Source organism: Stegodyphus dumicola, chromosome 5 (genome assembly GCF_044657685.1).
Source record: "Stegodyphus dumicola isolate Sdum_Otavi_A_Nest chromosome 5, ASM4465768v1".
Taxonomy (NCBI): domain Eukaryota; kingdom Metazoa; phylum Arthropoda; class Arachnida; order Araneae; family Eresidae; genus Stegodyphus; species Stegodyphus dumicola.
Genome location: NC_140772.1, coordinates 142,068,655 through 142,085,049, shown reverse-complemented (window position 1 = coordinate 142,085,049; position 16,395 = coordinate 142,068,655). Strand labels below are relative to the sequence as shown.

The window sequence follows — 16,395 nt, the reverse complement described above, 5'->3', positions numbered from 1 at the left end:
AAGTTTAATTTATTCCTCTATTCTAATGGTGTGGCTTCTGCGAAAAACTTCATTTTCAGAGAAATTCTGGAGACAGTCATTTACAAAACGTCAATAAATTAAAATGCTAACTTATAACATGCATTGATAATCACAGAGCATCGAGTCAGCATAACCTGTTACCCAAAAAAGAGACAGATAAAACTGCCTAAGCATGTCGTATTCCTTTTGCTTGATGTATTATCATTTTAGAAGAGAGAGATGTTCTCGTTTGTATATTTGCCAGGCGGATTAAACGCGAATGATTTCGAATTTGAGGTGAGAATCTATTTGGTGTCAATCACCTTCACTCGGGTGTGACATTAATAACCATTTCTAAACCTGCTTTTTCTTTACATGAAGGAGACAGAGGATATTATCCAATTTTCTCCCCCTCAATGCAGGGGAAAAATCCCACATCACCTGGCATTGTGACGTCACGCGTGGTTCTTCTCCCTTTCCCACTCCCCTATCCAATCAAATTGTAGTCTCGATATACCTTGCGTCTCGGCATCAGACACTCACTGATCCGACGGCAAGACCGGTTTGGCGTATGTTCCTTCCTCCGCTCAGGGTATTTGCCTCCTCTTTCCAAATCGGCTCGTTGTTTGGGAACGTATTTGTATTACCATCTGAGGAATGACCAGTGTCCATTTAAGGATGTAGGCGACTCCTAACTTCCTGCATTGCAATCCTAGAAGACGCCTCGCTTGCGACACTTCCACGTGTTGAGGAATGTTGTGTCAATGACTGTCTGGTCGTGTGATAAGTGCGCGGGATCTGTTATTGTGATTATTGTGAAAACACCCGCCACATCGTTATCACAAAAATGCGAGGGAGTATTGTGCTCATGCAGGAGGTACTGTTTGATTCTCCTTTTATATTAGTTTCAATATTTAATTTTTGACATTAATTTAATTTAAATGCTCAAGATCTACTATAACAGAAGAGAGCCAAAGATTATGGTTGCTGCTAATAAAAGTTTCGTAATTGTTGCTTGATTAATGATTCGCAAAGATAGCAAGATTTTCTTCGAAAGTACTGATAATTATTATAAGTATATAACATTATAAGTGGCTGAATCATTTACTGATCAAGCAAATCTAATTTTAAAAACTTTGCTTAGATTGTGTGTCAATATAACAATTTGCTTTGTTTTGGTTCAATTTTTTAGAGTTTTTAAAATTGACCTTAGAACTATTGTCTTAAAACGCAGAGCGAACTCCGTTAAATTCTTTAAGGGAAAATTCTGAAAGGCATGAAAAATAAGAATGAAATTGTGTATGCACTGTGTTTGGCTAGTAAAGATTATGTATGTGAGCCTGAATTTTAGATAAATTTCAAAAAGTTCTTAATTTCTTCAATTACATTGCTTTAGGAAGAATGCAACAGAAAAATTCAAACCGATACTGCGTTATAGCAAAAAAATTACTAAATGGAAATGTGGAATAAAAAAAATTGATGAATTCTAAAATGCTTTTTCTCCTCTCGTCTTGGTTAATCAATAAGGTAATGTTAATGCATCATTCTTAAGAATAATTAATTCATTATATTTTGTCTTGATCGCTATTAGAATAAAATAGAAGTTATTTATAAATCGACAAGGAAGCAATAAATGCCACGATAGCTTATTTCCTCCAGCAAAAGCATATACATTTTCAGGAAATGTAAGAAACTTTTTTATAATTCACATAAAAATTTTGCATAATCGAGTAGCTATTGTTTTCTGTTCAAAGCTGCTGTCTGAACTGGACTGCAAAATATCTACTGGATATTTTCTAGATTTACTAGTCATGCTTATATATCTATTGGTTCAGAATTACTTTTAACAGATACGAAACGCTGTGTGTAGCGTTAAAAGTTCCTTAAAATACGAATTCCTAACTGAAACAAATTTTGCAACTGTTACTATTCTCACCGCAGTTTGCATTGTGGTTGCTGCACTGATAAATAAAATTCCGGAGTAGTCTTAGCGACAGACAGGAAAACTCTGTGGACTTGAACCCTGCTTTTTTTTTATCTTTGTTGTTCTAAAGAGGGGGACCAAACGAAGTAGGGAAGAAAGTGTTGAGTCCTATCGACTAGAAGCATCCGGCCATCTGCTGACGGCGCTTAGTTCGTCGGGGGAGTCGGATTTAGAAGACCATATCTGTGCATTTCTATTTCGGGGTGTTACAAGTCGCCGTTTTTAGTCTCGTAGTAGCGTTATATTAGGACGATCAACAGGTGTAGAAATTATTTGCTTGAGATGTCACCACTTCTGCATTACTAATACATCTTTGTTCCTCGTGGAGTATTATTAAACATGGGAAATAGTGCCACAACTGTATCATTACAAGAGAGCACCAAAGAAAATGGACACAAGAAGCATTTTAAAGGAAAGGTGAGTTTAGAAAAACTATTTCTAGCTCTTTCAAAAATTTCTGTCAGTAACATGAATCGAACAATTATCGAATAACTTTTCAAAAACAGTTCCTTCACGTTTAGGGAACATTTTTTTAACATATTACTATTTGCATTATGAGTCATGAGATAAATTTTTATATAAACAAAATAGTTTTGCATCTTTTCTTATCCAAAAATAAGCAACATGTATAATGTGAAAATATTAACTTTTTAACATAATCTCCAATGCCAATGATTTAGAAGGAAATATCTAAGTATAAGATTAATTAATTATTTCATGAATTTATATTTGAGCATTATAGTAGTCTGTAAATATATACCCAGAGATTTCAAGAGCCTGTAATTACATTTTACTGTAATAAATCAGATTGTATTTCAGATAATTTAAATTTTTAGGTAATATTTAAATTTCACTTTTTTTGGTATACATGGGTTTTTCAAAAATTCCAGAAACAGGTAATTTGAGTTAAATTTGTGATATATCGATTAAAATCCCTTCAATCAGATGTAAATAAAGCAACTCGTATTTCAACAAAACAAAAAAAACAAAAAAAAAATATTCGTTGGTTTATTTACGTGGAATTTTATGCATTTCTAGTGTTCAGTAACGACAAAATATAAAGATGAGTAAATTTCGGGAGCTGACGAGGACATAATTTCTACAATTAGAAGTCCTGTGAAAGGCACGTCAGAAGCGATTAAATAAAAATAGAAAAAATAAGCATAAGCTATAAATAATAAATTAATTTAACTGTTAAAAGTAATTATTAAGCTAAGAGATAAATAAAAATTTTAATAAATTAGGTCAAATTAATGATAAACGGGTAAAAATTAAATTATCATAAAATTAAACAAAGTGGCTTTTAAAAATTAATAATACATTAAAATGTGTCATCAAAAGTCAATCGAAATAGTAAAACAAGTATAAGATGAATAAATTAATTCGTAAATAAATGTGAAAAGACAGGATACGTAAGATAAAAGAGAGGTTAGCATTTTAAATAGTATTCTATGCGGTCAGATGAAACTGCTTCTTAATTTTTGGCATTTAATTCATTTAAAAGCTTCTTAACCAGATCGGTGTAACCCTAAAAATTACTTTTTATGAAAAGATTATATTTCGACACGGAAATTTCCTTACTTATCCATTCGAGTTTTCCACGTATTTTGCCCTTGCCACATTCAATAAACGCAATAGTTTTATTAGCCGTTAACAAAATGTTGCCAATAACAACATAATTTTTCTGCCCATATTGACATTTAGTTCACAAGAAAGCGTCCTAGCTCGTCTAATTTAGCTCTGTGGTGCAGTTTACCTTGGATTAGACTTCAGATTCAAAAATTCAGAAGTATCGGAGTCCTCTTCGCAGGTTCGGGCAGATTTTAATTTTAAGCTCGTGGACTTACTGTCAGTATTTTTTTTTTTTTTTTATATCTAATTGTAAGTGGTAACTGCTTAACATTCTCAACATTCATTCATTCATTACCAGCGAAACCAAATGCAATAAATCATTAGAAACAATAAAAATAAAATTATTGTCGCACGAACAACAGATTAAGTAACAAATGTGAAATATGCTTGCATATAATCTCTCTAGAAAAATCTTCTGTGTTTTTCTGTTAAAAGAAAAAGCATACTTATCATTAAATTTATGGTTTTAGTAGTAATTAGTAAAGTAATACTTACGCTTATGAGAATTTTATTCATTATTGCTTATTATTGCTTATGAGAATTTTATTCAGATTGTTTGCTATAAAACTATAATGAAATAATAATTTTATTTTTATTTTGCTCATAAAGTGTACGCGATGCTGATATCTCTTCAGTGCTGAACGAAAAAAAAAAAAAAGCACTCAAAAGCATTTTCTTCTTTTCGAGAATAATAGGGATTAAACGCCTCCCCACTCCCAAATGTAAATTTTTTCCACCCTTTTTACCCGGGAGGGGGTGTTTTTAAATCGATAAAATTGTAGAGTTGTTTGAATTTTTTTGAAGCAGGAGTCATGAAAAATGTGCAATGCCCTCGCCAGGATTCGAACCACGGACCAAGAATTCGCATCGAGCGTGCTGACCAATGCATCACGAAGGCATACTAAGAAGGCGGGAGAAATATCTTGTAAAATTGGAAGTGTTTGTCTTTAAAGTGAATATGATGTTGAAAAATTTTTAATTACCTTAAGCAGTGTTATCGGATTTTGTAAAGTTTAACGATATTCTCTTTTAAATTTATAAAATTTGTTGGTAATACCATACCGAAAGTAATGGGTATAGGAAATATGAACTGTTGCTAAAGTCACTTCTTGAGTTCAGAAGCATCTTCCCCCCGAATCAGTAATGTTTCTGAAATATTATAAGGAGGTTAAAAAAAAATTAAAAATTAGGCATTTCAAAGTCTCAAATAATCCTGATAAAAAGGCAAATAAATAAGCAATTAATGTTTTCAAGAAAATGCGCGATTGCTGATGAACAAGCAAATAAGCGATTAGTGTTTTCTAAAATACACGGAAATTTCTTTTTTTTTTTTACTCCCGTTCTGTATAATCTTATTGCTTTTTATCCTACTTGCCTATAATTTCTAAGGATTAGCCGGATTAAGTCTATAATGTTGGTTTTTAACCAATGTGTAATTTCTGAATGCTATTTAAACGACGGGATTAATCATATTTATGCTATACTTGTTTGACTTATTTGTATTTATATATTGTTGTTATTATTATCAGATTAAACAAATTAAATTGTAATAGGTATTCTCTTCTGAAGATTTTTATTTTGTTTATATATTTATTTATTTTGGGGGTAAGGAGTTAAAGAAATGTTTGAAGTAACCCCCTATACTGCGCAATCTCCAAGCGCCGATAAAGGGGGATACGAGCATGTGTAGCAAAAAATCTTGCTTTACGTAAAGTTGGATTTCGCAGATATACTCCAGTCTACCTTCCTGTCCCAAATGACTCGGCTTTTGGCATTTTGCCACGAGTCATAAATTTCTTAATATGGTTCCAAGCTATAATTCGTACTTCAACAACGTTCCGTCCAGAGCCAAGTCCTCAAGGTTGACTCAAATGGCCAAGGTTTTTAACCAGACTTAACCGTATGTATCGTGTTTTCGAATTTTACAAGGTCGCGGAAAGGGGAGTCGATCAATCTGGTATTTCTGCTCTTCGAAATACATTTTTAGTTTTGCATTCTGCAACAGTTGGCGGAAAATTGCATATTAAATTATGAGCATTCGTTGTTGTGCGCTTGTTAGCGTAAAAAGCGTTCAGCATCAGGTTCTTCGAAACTACTAATAGAGTTGCGATTAACTGTTTCGACTGCAATTGTATTCGATCTTGATCACTTCAAGAATATCGTATTGGATTATTGCTACGAAAGGTATATATATATATATGTGTGTGTGTGTGTGTGTATTTTACTTACAGAATACTTAAACCACTGGACAACTGATTGACAATGAAATTGAAAACTGTTCCTCCGATTTATATTTTATTTCTATTAATCTTTGTTTTAAACTACTTTTTTTTTTTTTTTTTTTTTAAAGTTAAAAAAACCCTATAAGAACGCTGCTGAAATAATGCGAGAGAAACACAATTGCTTTAGATTTAGGCAAAAATAGGTTATACATAGATTAGTTTTTTTTAAAGCAAAGTTGTATGCACATCATACTATTCTGATGAATTTGATGATTTTTCTTTTGAATCCGGGTTTATTATTTTTAATCATTCTGTCTGAGTCTCATCGTAAGCGAATAAACATTCTCATCGTTTAAAAAAGTCCCACGTGGCATTCTTTAAAAATGCAGACAACTTTCTCTTTCGAAAACCTATCTGGAAGTGAAGTTTTATCCTAAATTTAAGCAGTGGTAGTTAGCCAACAAACGAGATGTATAGCTGATTGCCAGTATGAGCTATCTGGAGAAGGTGTGTAAAATTCGAATTCTTGTTTTCGGAACGTAATACTGAAGGTTATATCCGATGTCAGTAATTTTCAACTAGTTTGAACCTCAAGATTTCACTTATTCAACATAAATTTTGTAGCGTAAAGTCAAATAGGCAAAAATATGTATCAATCTACAGGCGACATCCAGTTTCTGAGGGGAGGATTATTACAGAACATTCCAGGAAAATTGTCCGAGTTTTCTTTTCATGTTTATTTCTAGGTATGTGCTAATCAATTTACATTGTAAAGATCTTGTTGGACAAATTCTGACGAAGTAAGATTTTTTTATACTTTGTGTCATACATAATTCTAAAATTAAAATATTTTACAGAAAGAGTTTTGTTAAGGCACTTGTTGCATTTAATTCTTAGCAAATAATATATTTTATAGTGCTGTTTGCAAACCTCAAATTAAAATAAATATAATGTAATTAAACCTGATGTCTTATGTTCAGGTATTCATCGATTGCATATCAAAAGGAAATGTTGTGTTTTTGCATGGAAATATTAATGTGCTGTTTTAGCTAGCAGTCAAGTGCAAGGCTAAATTTTTTATTCTTGATGGACATACAAAATAATTTACTAGAAGTGAAACTATTAGTGAGCTGATCGTGGGTGGTACAAAATTATTCTTTTTGATATACCAGTAAGATCACCTCTTCTACCCTACACCTACAGACGCAGGTGTATCTTCGCAAAAGGATTAATATTTACACACGTCAAGGAATGCGCTCTCTTAACCTTCTTCTGAATGTTGTATGATTTGTTTGATTGCTGTTGTACGAAAGATGAATTATACGCTGCATTTAAAATTACAAAAGACCTACCTATCCGACATGTTTTATGGAAATATCCTCCTTTAATGATATTTTTTTTTTTTTTTTTTTTTTTTTTTTTTTTTGCAAAGAGAAATAAAGGTAGTCCTTGATCCTGACACAGGATATTAGAAACTAAACCTACTAAATATTGTTTTTCTGATTATTTTTATTCTTTTTTTTACATAGTTATTTTTTACATTTTATTTACATGGTTATACATATTACTTTTAGCAGTGTGGTGTAATTAGTAATTTAAGATATTACCGTGCTGCAGCTTTTAATTAGTAATTATTTTCTTTGATCAGAATTCGATTTCAGTAAGACCTTGAAACCACTAGTGCCAGAGCGAATAAGACCGAATCTCTGAACAAGTTAATTACTTGAATTTTGTGGTTTCCACAAGCCCAGTTTTTCTTATTGAAAATCTTCTGCCAAGCATCCTTCTGAGAGTCCTTTTTCGAAATAAAATTCCTAACCTTACGTCCAGTGACACCATCTTCCTAAAATTAGATAAATGCTTTGCCAAAAGGAGAAGGTTTGGTTTATTTGTTTATAGCAGAGCATTCAGAGTCTATCTGCGTAAGGGAAGAGTTTCATTCCAAATTTTTCTGTGCTTCTGCGTCGCTCAGTGACGCGGAGCGCAGGGAAGAAAGGCGGTATCTCCCTGTCGTTTTGGAGCACTTTCTAAGGGAAACTGGCTCATGTCCTGGTTTACACATGGGGAAAAAAGCCCATGCAGCCAGCGCTTTTTCCAGGAGTCGAACCCAGATCGAGCTACTGTTGTTCAGTGATTTTACCGTTCAATCGCTTCCATTGGAAGAGAGACGGATTTTGAAAAAGTCAAAAACTGCTTATTCCTAAAAAACTACTTAACTCGCTAATTTCGACTCGCAAAATCGTGATGTTAGCAAGATAAACAGAGAAAGCTCTGAGTTGAGAGATTAATTTCGAGGGTAAAAAAATCATGCATTTGGCAAACTGATTTATATAAAAAAAAAAGAGCATCAGAGCAAAGCATAGCATTTTTATGTTATGTGAAGAGGAAGAAGAAAAAGATATTCGTTTGCAGAAAATTTGAATCTTTTGATAGGCTGATTTTTGATTAGACCAGTAGGATTTCATACCACAAAGAATAACGTGCTTTTCCTCAAATCGGTTCATTAAACCTTTTTTTCTCGTACAAATCTATTTTTGTGAATTTCTCTAAACTCTTAACCAGGCTTAAATGTCACTGAGCGAGTGATTGCTTTTGATATTTTTTCAACCCATTATAAACTTACAGCTTAAAATAAACACTCAGAGATTAATGCAATGTATTAAAATTTCTTTAGCCGGAATCGGGGCTTGTGAAATAAGAAAATAATAGCTAAATGCTTTTACGTATATGCGAATAATAAAAGCTAGTAAAACTTGACTAAATGCATACATAGTTAAGTAGGTTAGGCTAGTTTATTTATTATGGCAAAGCGCTTAAAAATTATTTGTATAAGGGAAGAAATGCCCTCGATAAGAACTGAGAAAACTGGCTGACTATACGTGGTGTGTGGTGTATTTAATTATGGCAAAGCACACTAGGGCTATCTGCCTAAGGGGAGGGATGCCTTCGGGGAGGACTTTCTAAGGGAAACTGGCTCGTATACACGTTACACATGGGGAAAACCACGAAAACACCCATGCAGCCAGCCCGTTCGCGGGATTCGAACCTCGGACCGAACTACCAGTGTTCAGCGACTTTACCGCTCGGCCGCTGGTGGGCAGCTGACTATACGAGCTAGATATAAGGAAATTCACAAATTGAGAAATGTTTGTTATACCCGAGAAAATTTACGAAAACCCCGTGCATCCACCCCGTTCTGTTGCCAGGAAATTAAATCGAAACTATCACTGCTTAATGATCTGTAGAGTCACTAGGTTTGTTTTTTGTTTTGTTTTGTTTTTGTTTTTGTGAAGCAGGAGACGTGAAGAATGGGCAGTGCCCTCGCCTGGATTCGAACTCCGGATCTCTCAATTATGCGTCGGACTGCTTCCAGTTACACCACAAAGACGCGCGGAAAAGAAGACAAAATTACGTTATACATTTACCTACAAAGTTATGGGCTTATATAATAAATTAATATAGAACTTAAAACCGATAAGAAATGCCTATTTATTTATTTGTTTTTAAGATCTCTCACTAAAATATCCCAGACTGTGGTACATGTAAAGAGAAGTAATATATATTATTTTAAGCTAAATCACTCGTTTTAGTAATTCAATAATAAATCGACTAGTAGAACGCTTTAGCAGTAGATCAGCAATATAAAGTTTGCATTCTCTTACATCTTCAGCTACATATTTACAACTACTTATTTTCTTTTACTACTTACTTTATTCTTCTCATGTGCGTATTAAATACGAAACTCTCTTTCTTAGAAAGTTCTCCACGGGACATCCCTTTCCTTAGACAGAAGCTCTCAGTCGTTTTATCGCGAACATTTAGTTCTTAGCTTTCTATAATTAATTAACCGACGAACCTTTGTTAGAAATTTTCGGCTTCCCGTCAAAAAGTCCAGGAATTTGAATCCTGGCGAGGGCATCGTTGACTTTTTCGTTTCCTGTTCCAAAGTTGAATCTTTTCCTCTGAACTCTACACCTATTATACAGTTCTGCAGAGGCGAAAAATAAATCTAAAATCAGGCTTAAAATTTAAAACTTAATAAAACCTTTACAAAATAAAAATGATTGGTTTATAATTTATAATATCAAGTCTAATTTTTATACGTTTAAATCGTTTTAGGTAACAAATACGATACGATTTTTTATTATTGCGTGAATTAATTAATGACAATTTCATTTCTGTAAATTTTATTTAGATAGATGTGAATGTAAATATAATAACAAAATAATAATAAACGGGGAAGGGGAGGTTTCTGAAACGTCAATCTGTCTTCCTTTCCTTTGTGTTCTATACCTTGTAATTAAAATTACCGCTTTCGTTTCTTTTTCTTACGAGCGAAAAAATAATCTAAATTACTTTTGGAGTAAATCTTAACTTCGGTTTCAGTTTTCAAACTGTTTAATGATTTAATATTAAGTTTTATCCACCTCGATAAAATATCGGAGATACTCCCGCTAAGCATTTCTGTAATGCTAAACTTTTCTTTGTTGTTTTGCACGCCTGAAACGTATAGAAAGCTCCTTGGAATGCGATTCATAATATAGGTAAAAGAAAGTTTTATTAACTTCCTCCTAGTGCGTATAGTTTAGTGTTTACACAGTAGTACGGTTCCTCTACTTCCTGCGTATTCTAACTCTTAACGGAGGTTCCATTCTCAATTATCACCTTCACGCTGGAGTGAAGATGTTGGATTTTCAGTTGGCTTCGCGCCACAATTTTTATTTTTCGAGCTTTGGAAGCATTCCAAAAGAACTCTTTGAGGAAACTATTTGTGAATGGCTATTAATTGTGTTTCCCGACTTTTCTGTTTCTCCGAGGAACAGAAAAAACTCAAATGTAAACTGCGGTTGTTTTTAAATATTTTAATTCACAAACTGCAGGTATTCATTTTGTGTTAAAGCTAAACAACTATATTATAATTGAGCAGGTAAAGAAATTTTTAGAGCTAAACTGAAGTACTGAAAAAAGGGTTTCGAATCCCGCGAATATTTAAACAGCTTCTAGGAAGAAAATTCAAATCCTAGCGCTCTTTTTCGTCGCTCAAATACGAACTTAAAATCTCGTGAAATATTTTAACCCTAAAACTTTGGAAGAATTTTTTTTTTCTTTTGTTTATTGTAGTCTTTATAAGTAAATAACGCGAATGCTTCATTTGATCGGGATAGCAGTGTCATCTCGCCGCGGCTCTGAATGCTCCATACTCTTAGTTTTCTGGAGAAAATTCAGTGTTTCGTGATTAATGTTATTAAATTATGAATAATGTCGCCCATTTCGAAGTTTTTGTAATTCAAAAAAATTCTGGGTGCAAAAATTTTTAATCGTTTTTCGTACTTTAATAATTTTTTTTCTCCTATGGCGGGCATTTGCCTATAATGGCATTGGCCACTCCTAAGGCCAGAAGTGGTGGCCATTTTATTGTGGAGGCCCCTATAGGCTGCCACCGTTACCTCCTACGAAGGGACAGACATTTTTACATCCATGCCTTCTCCGGAATTCGAATACGGGCTTTTTGGTATCGCAGTTAGGCTAACCTAAACACTATACCGTCTGTTACTATATTGAGAAAATGAACCTCAGGATTCAAAGTTTAATTATGTAACTCTTTCGGTAAATTTTATTTGTATTTGTTTGATAAAATTAGGTGTACGTTTAGATCTTAAGCTAGTTTTTCATTAAAAGTAGTTTCAAAATTTTGCTTTAATTAAAAGCTTTTAATATTAAGTATATATATATATATATGTATATCCATTTTATTACCGTTCTTAGGTGAAAATTTGAGATTCGAGATTCTAGAACCTTTTAGAATTCTAAATCGGGAAAATTTAGAATTCGTCCGGAGAAAATACGTTCTGAAATGTTTATAAAATTTCTAGACACAGCATCCGTTTTCTGAATAAGTACAATATTGCAGATAACGTTAAGAACTAATTGCATATGTTTTCTTAGGAATAACAGACATATAGGGATCATATCAAACGCTAAAAAACTGGTATATAAAGATGTTCTCCATTATGTCTATCGCAAGCAAAAAACACAAAAAATCAACTATGTCCTCATCTGTCATTCGAACCATGGATCTTCCAGAGCTAGAATGCTACTAGTTACACCAGTGAGCACTCGCGGATATATGCCATAACTCTTCTAAAATTTTAAGAAATATTTGTTGGAAAAACTTAGAGAGACATTTTATTAAATGTTTTATATTGCTTAGATTCAAAATAATGTCAAAAATATGAAAACTGTATTTGTTGCACAACCTCACAAACGTCTTCAGATAGTTAGTCCACATATTCATAACGCATGATTTTTCCTCTTAAAAAAGTAGGCACATATTATGTTTTCCTTTCAATATTTTATATTTGGAAAAATATTAAATATGAACAGAAGAGTGGATAGAAATACACTCAAAAGAAAATATGAGTAAAAGTTTTAGGTTTTGGCACTATTTTCAGCAACTAAACCGACCGATCACTTTATGAAACATTTAATATATTAATATACAAGATTGTTTACAAAGAGCACAAGGGGGGTTCAGCATCTTTATGTTAGCCCTTCCCATTTAATTTCGGGATACAGCTGAAATATCCATTTTGAACGCTTCCGAATCCATCTGGACGATTTTTTTCGCCTGACATCTGTACGCACGTATAAAATAAAGGACTTTTTTTGTAAAACGAATTTAAAATGGATTCAAAGGGGACCTTTTTCCTGACGTCTGTACGTACATACGTATGTATGTATCTCAACTCAAAAAAACGATCAACCGTAGAACGTTCAAATTTTGTATATGGGACTGCTGTAACATCTAGTTGTGCGCCTCCCTTTTTTATCGAAATAATCGACAACACCAAACATATATATATTATTCATGTTTTAACAATGTCAAATTTTAATTTTGGCAAGTAACGAAATCTAACTTTTAATACGATCTCCCGGTTCTTATACTTATACTTCCTATACTTATATTTGGGAAAGTTTTATACTCGTTATGAAGAAATAAAATTATAGGAAGTTTAACTCCCGTATGGTAAACGTGATCGGATTATTTAATTTAAAAATTTGCAATTTTTGATGTCATTTTCAACTTGCCTTGAGGGATCGGCTAATTAAATTAGAATAATTCGAGGAAGTAAGTGTAAATGAAGTGCAGCAAATAATGTGTATAATATAATAGGCTGTTCAAGGAAGTCGTGTGGTGTTCACGTCAGATTATTTCATCTTTGTAAAGCGCCTTAAAAAACTCAGCATGATCTTAAATTCGAAACATTATATATAGCAGGGTTTCTTACACTTTTTTCAGTCGCGACCCGTTTTATCACTGAGAGTTTTTCGCGACCCCCAGGACCCATAATATTTACGAAAATTTTGTGGGACCTATTAGCATTGCGCAAATCCGACACAAGCGTGTGTGAAACTGTCAATGTTTTCACTTGTACTGTAATATACTATTGCAGTTTTACGTCATTAACTTTAATTTCTAATTTTAAGACATAGAACAATGTGAAAATTTTAAATAAGAAACAGACGAAATGGCAGCGTCACGTGCAATGAACGTTTTTATTATAAAAAGAATGCTTCGAAACGTTTTCCTTTTTTTCTTTGTCTGTATTGTGTTATTTTTATCTATTTTCAGATACATTGTGTAAAAATATTTGGTAATTGTAAAATTATTATAATAAGTTAAAGAAAGATCAAAACTGCTAAATTTTTCGCGATCCCCTGCCACAGGTCCCGCCACCCTCTGGGGTCACTACCCACAGTTTAAGAAACACTGATGTATATCATCTTAATTAAGCAAGTTCATCTGTTTTATTTAAAATATGTTCACCGAAAAAAAAAAATATTAGCTGCAATGATAGCAAATATCATTAGTTTGATATCAACAGAAATGCCTCTTAGAAAATGATATCGATTAGTATTCGTTCTTTGTATAAGATTTCATTTATAGCACATGTATAATGTTACACGATGACACATATGAATTTCGGTCTTCGCTTTTGATGTGTTCTTCAGAAGGGCATCAGCTTCAGAAACCCGGGCTTTGTTGCACTGCGAAAGTGTGCCCAAGTGTACCTGCCTCAGGGTTCAGTCAGCTGGTGAAGCGGTGCAGACACAAGTAGACAGCTCTTCGTCACGTACCATGTAATGAGGTTATCAACGAATATAGCCCATAAAATTCTTTTAATAGAAGAATAACTACCGATAAATAGTTAATGTCTTGCCTTCGACTTCCTAATGTTTTGATAAGGTCACACTGAAGTAGATTAGATAAATTTAAAGTTCTGTAAAAGACTGTGTGATTATTAAAGCATACGCTTTATGATGATGAAAACATTTGAAATAGATAAGACGATGTAATTTATGATCTGTCTTACACTGGTGATGTGCGAATGAAATTATAAACGCCAACCGAAATGTGTAATTTATTAATTTGAAATCAAAATCTGGAATCAGTATAGGAAACATATTATTGAGTATCTTGACTAAATATAATATAGACAGGGTAGAGGAGACTGTAATTAAATCAGCGTTGTACTGAAAGTGAAGGATTACATAGCGAAACTCCAGCTATCCAGACTAACGGCAACCATAAAATCCGTCCGGATAATTTGATTTCCCCCTCTATGTCAATTCCTTTTTCCGCTATAATCCATTTTTTTCCTGATATTTTACTTTTGTAAAGGTCAAAACAAGCTTATTGCGATAAAACTGACAAACAAATTATTTTAGTTTGCCTATATATGCAAACAGTTTATATTTCAAGTAGAATAAAAACTGCAAAATTAATTTTTATTTTCGTAAACTCTAAAGCTTGAATATGTAATCTTATTTCTATCTTTACCATGTTAAAATTAAAGAGATAACTTATTTCTTATTTGCGTAACTTATAATACAAACGATACGCGTAACTTATTTCTTTTTAACTTACTATGCGCATAACTTATTTCTTTTTAACTTAAACTAAACTGAATTATGCCATGTTTCTTTATTCGGTGTTTTAAAAAATGGCACTTTTTATAACTAAGCAATGATTCATAGAGGAAGCAAAGAAGAGTTACTCTACATAAAGTTAGTAATTATTTTTCTATTAAATAATTATCAGACACTTTTTACCAAATGATACGTGACGACAGGTTATTGGAAATTTACATACTGTTTTTCAAATGATTAATGGGGCATTTTATTTAATTAAATGAATACGCAGCATATAGGATGAAAATAAGTTATTTTTAACGGTAAGTCAATAAAGATGAAATAAAATTTAATGATTTCTTAAAGAACGCATGTTATACAATTTTATTTTTTCTCTTATTTAAAACAATGAAATAATTAAAAAGCCTTATACACAATGATAACAAGTATAAATAAATTCATGTTATAAGGTATTTCCCCCACTTTCCTTGAGTCTTGGCGACTGGGTCTCTTAAAAACCCCAATCGCCCTTTAAAAAGAAGAGTATATAAGGTATGTCCTCCCACTTTCCTTTCGTGGTGTAGTGGTTCTGCACGCTGCCCCGGTATTGCAGAGGTCCGTGGTTCAATTCCCGGCGAAGGCGGTTGCTAATTTTTCATCTCTCTTGCTTTAAAAAAATCCTAATGTATCTACAATGTGACCTCATAGGAGAGCAACCTAGTATGATGATTGGCGTTCTACTGTATTTACACACTTAAAGAAAACGCTAAAAAACAATTTTATGCGTTTTTATCAACAATTATGCAAGCAAAAGAACAAATCGAATAAGAAAGTAAAAAATCCAAAACACGATGCGTAAATTGTAAATGCATGAGATCGATTTGTATATGTACGTACTTACAAATAACAGATCATGTATGCATATTTTATAAAATTATCCCTTTAGAAATATTTCTGAATTTTTTTCGGCGGCCGTTTGACCTTTAAAATTTTCTGTAAAATTAGTCTTTCGACCGAGAATAATTGCAACATTTTAATGGATCCGCATCTGAGGCCACATCTTCAAATCTCTATCCCATTATATTTACAGCATCTAGGTATTTACAGCATATACCCTTATAAGTAACAAGGTGCTGTTAGTTTCTATATCTTCTCGTTGTTCTTCTTTTTCCTTCTGTGCATCATTAAAAGGTTTTTAATAATTTCGAAGGTTGTGTATATTAATATTCTTCTGTGGAGTGCCCTCGAAAAATAAAAAAAATTGCACATCTTTGCAGAAATCAATGAATAGGAGTGCATGTGCGATATATAGAGGTTATGTTATTTACACGGAGGAGGGAAGGATTCCTACCTCCATGGTTATTTATAACTATCTGAACTTGTGACAAATAAATCCATTGATGAGGCAAATTTTTGGACGTAATCTGAAATGCTCTTAGTACTGAGCTATTTCATCAGCTGCGACTTCTTTACAGACTAGTAATTTGATATGAAAGTTATCATCTTTGTTATTAAAAATCTTATATTATTTATGTAATTCTTTAGTTAAGTAAAAATATCCTAATCTAGAATTTGTACTGACACTTCAAGTTCCGATTTACTGAACACAAATCATTCGACTCATGAGATGAAATATTAGTTCGT

General features: G+C 32.8%; 1 protein-coding gene and 1 long non-coding RNA gene across 4 annotated transcripts in view; one reads left to right on the top strand and one right to left on the bottom strand.

Moving 5' to 3' along the window:
• LOC118181301 (uncharacterized) overlaps positions 1 to 16,395 on the top strand; it is a 296,292-nt gene that overhangs the window by 166,861 nt on the left and 113,036 nt on the right. Inside the window, exon 1 of one of the 3 annotated variants that reach the window (XM_035350408.2) lies at positions 535 to 2,401. The exons of 1 other annotated variant lie outside the window; for it this stretch is intronic. In XM_035350408.2, coding sequence (XP_035206299.1) covers positions 2,373 to 2,401 — 29 coding nt within the window. In that variant the 5' untranslated portion in view covers positions 535 to 2,372. Of the gene's footprint in view, positions 1 to 534; positions 2,402 to 16,395 lie in introns of those variants that run through there. One more of the 3 variants, XM_035350409.2, reaches the window with a different exon arrangement.
• Positions 1 to 16,395, bottom strand: part of LOC146997253 (uncharacterized) — a 68,523-nt gene that overhangs the window by 21,348 nt on the left and 30,780 nt on the right. The gene's annotated exons all lie outside the window — the stretch shown is intronic.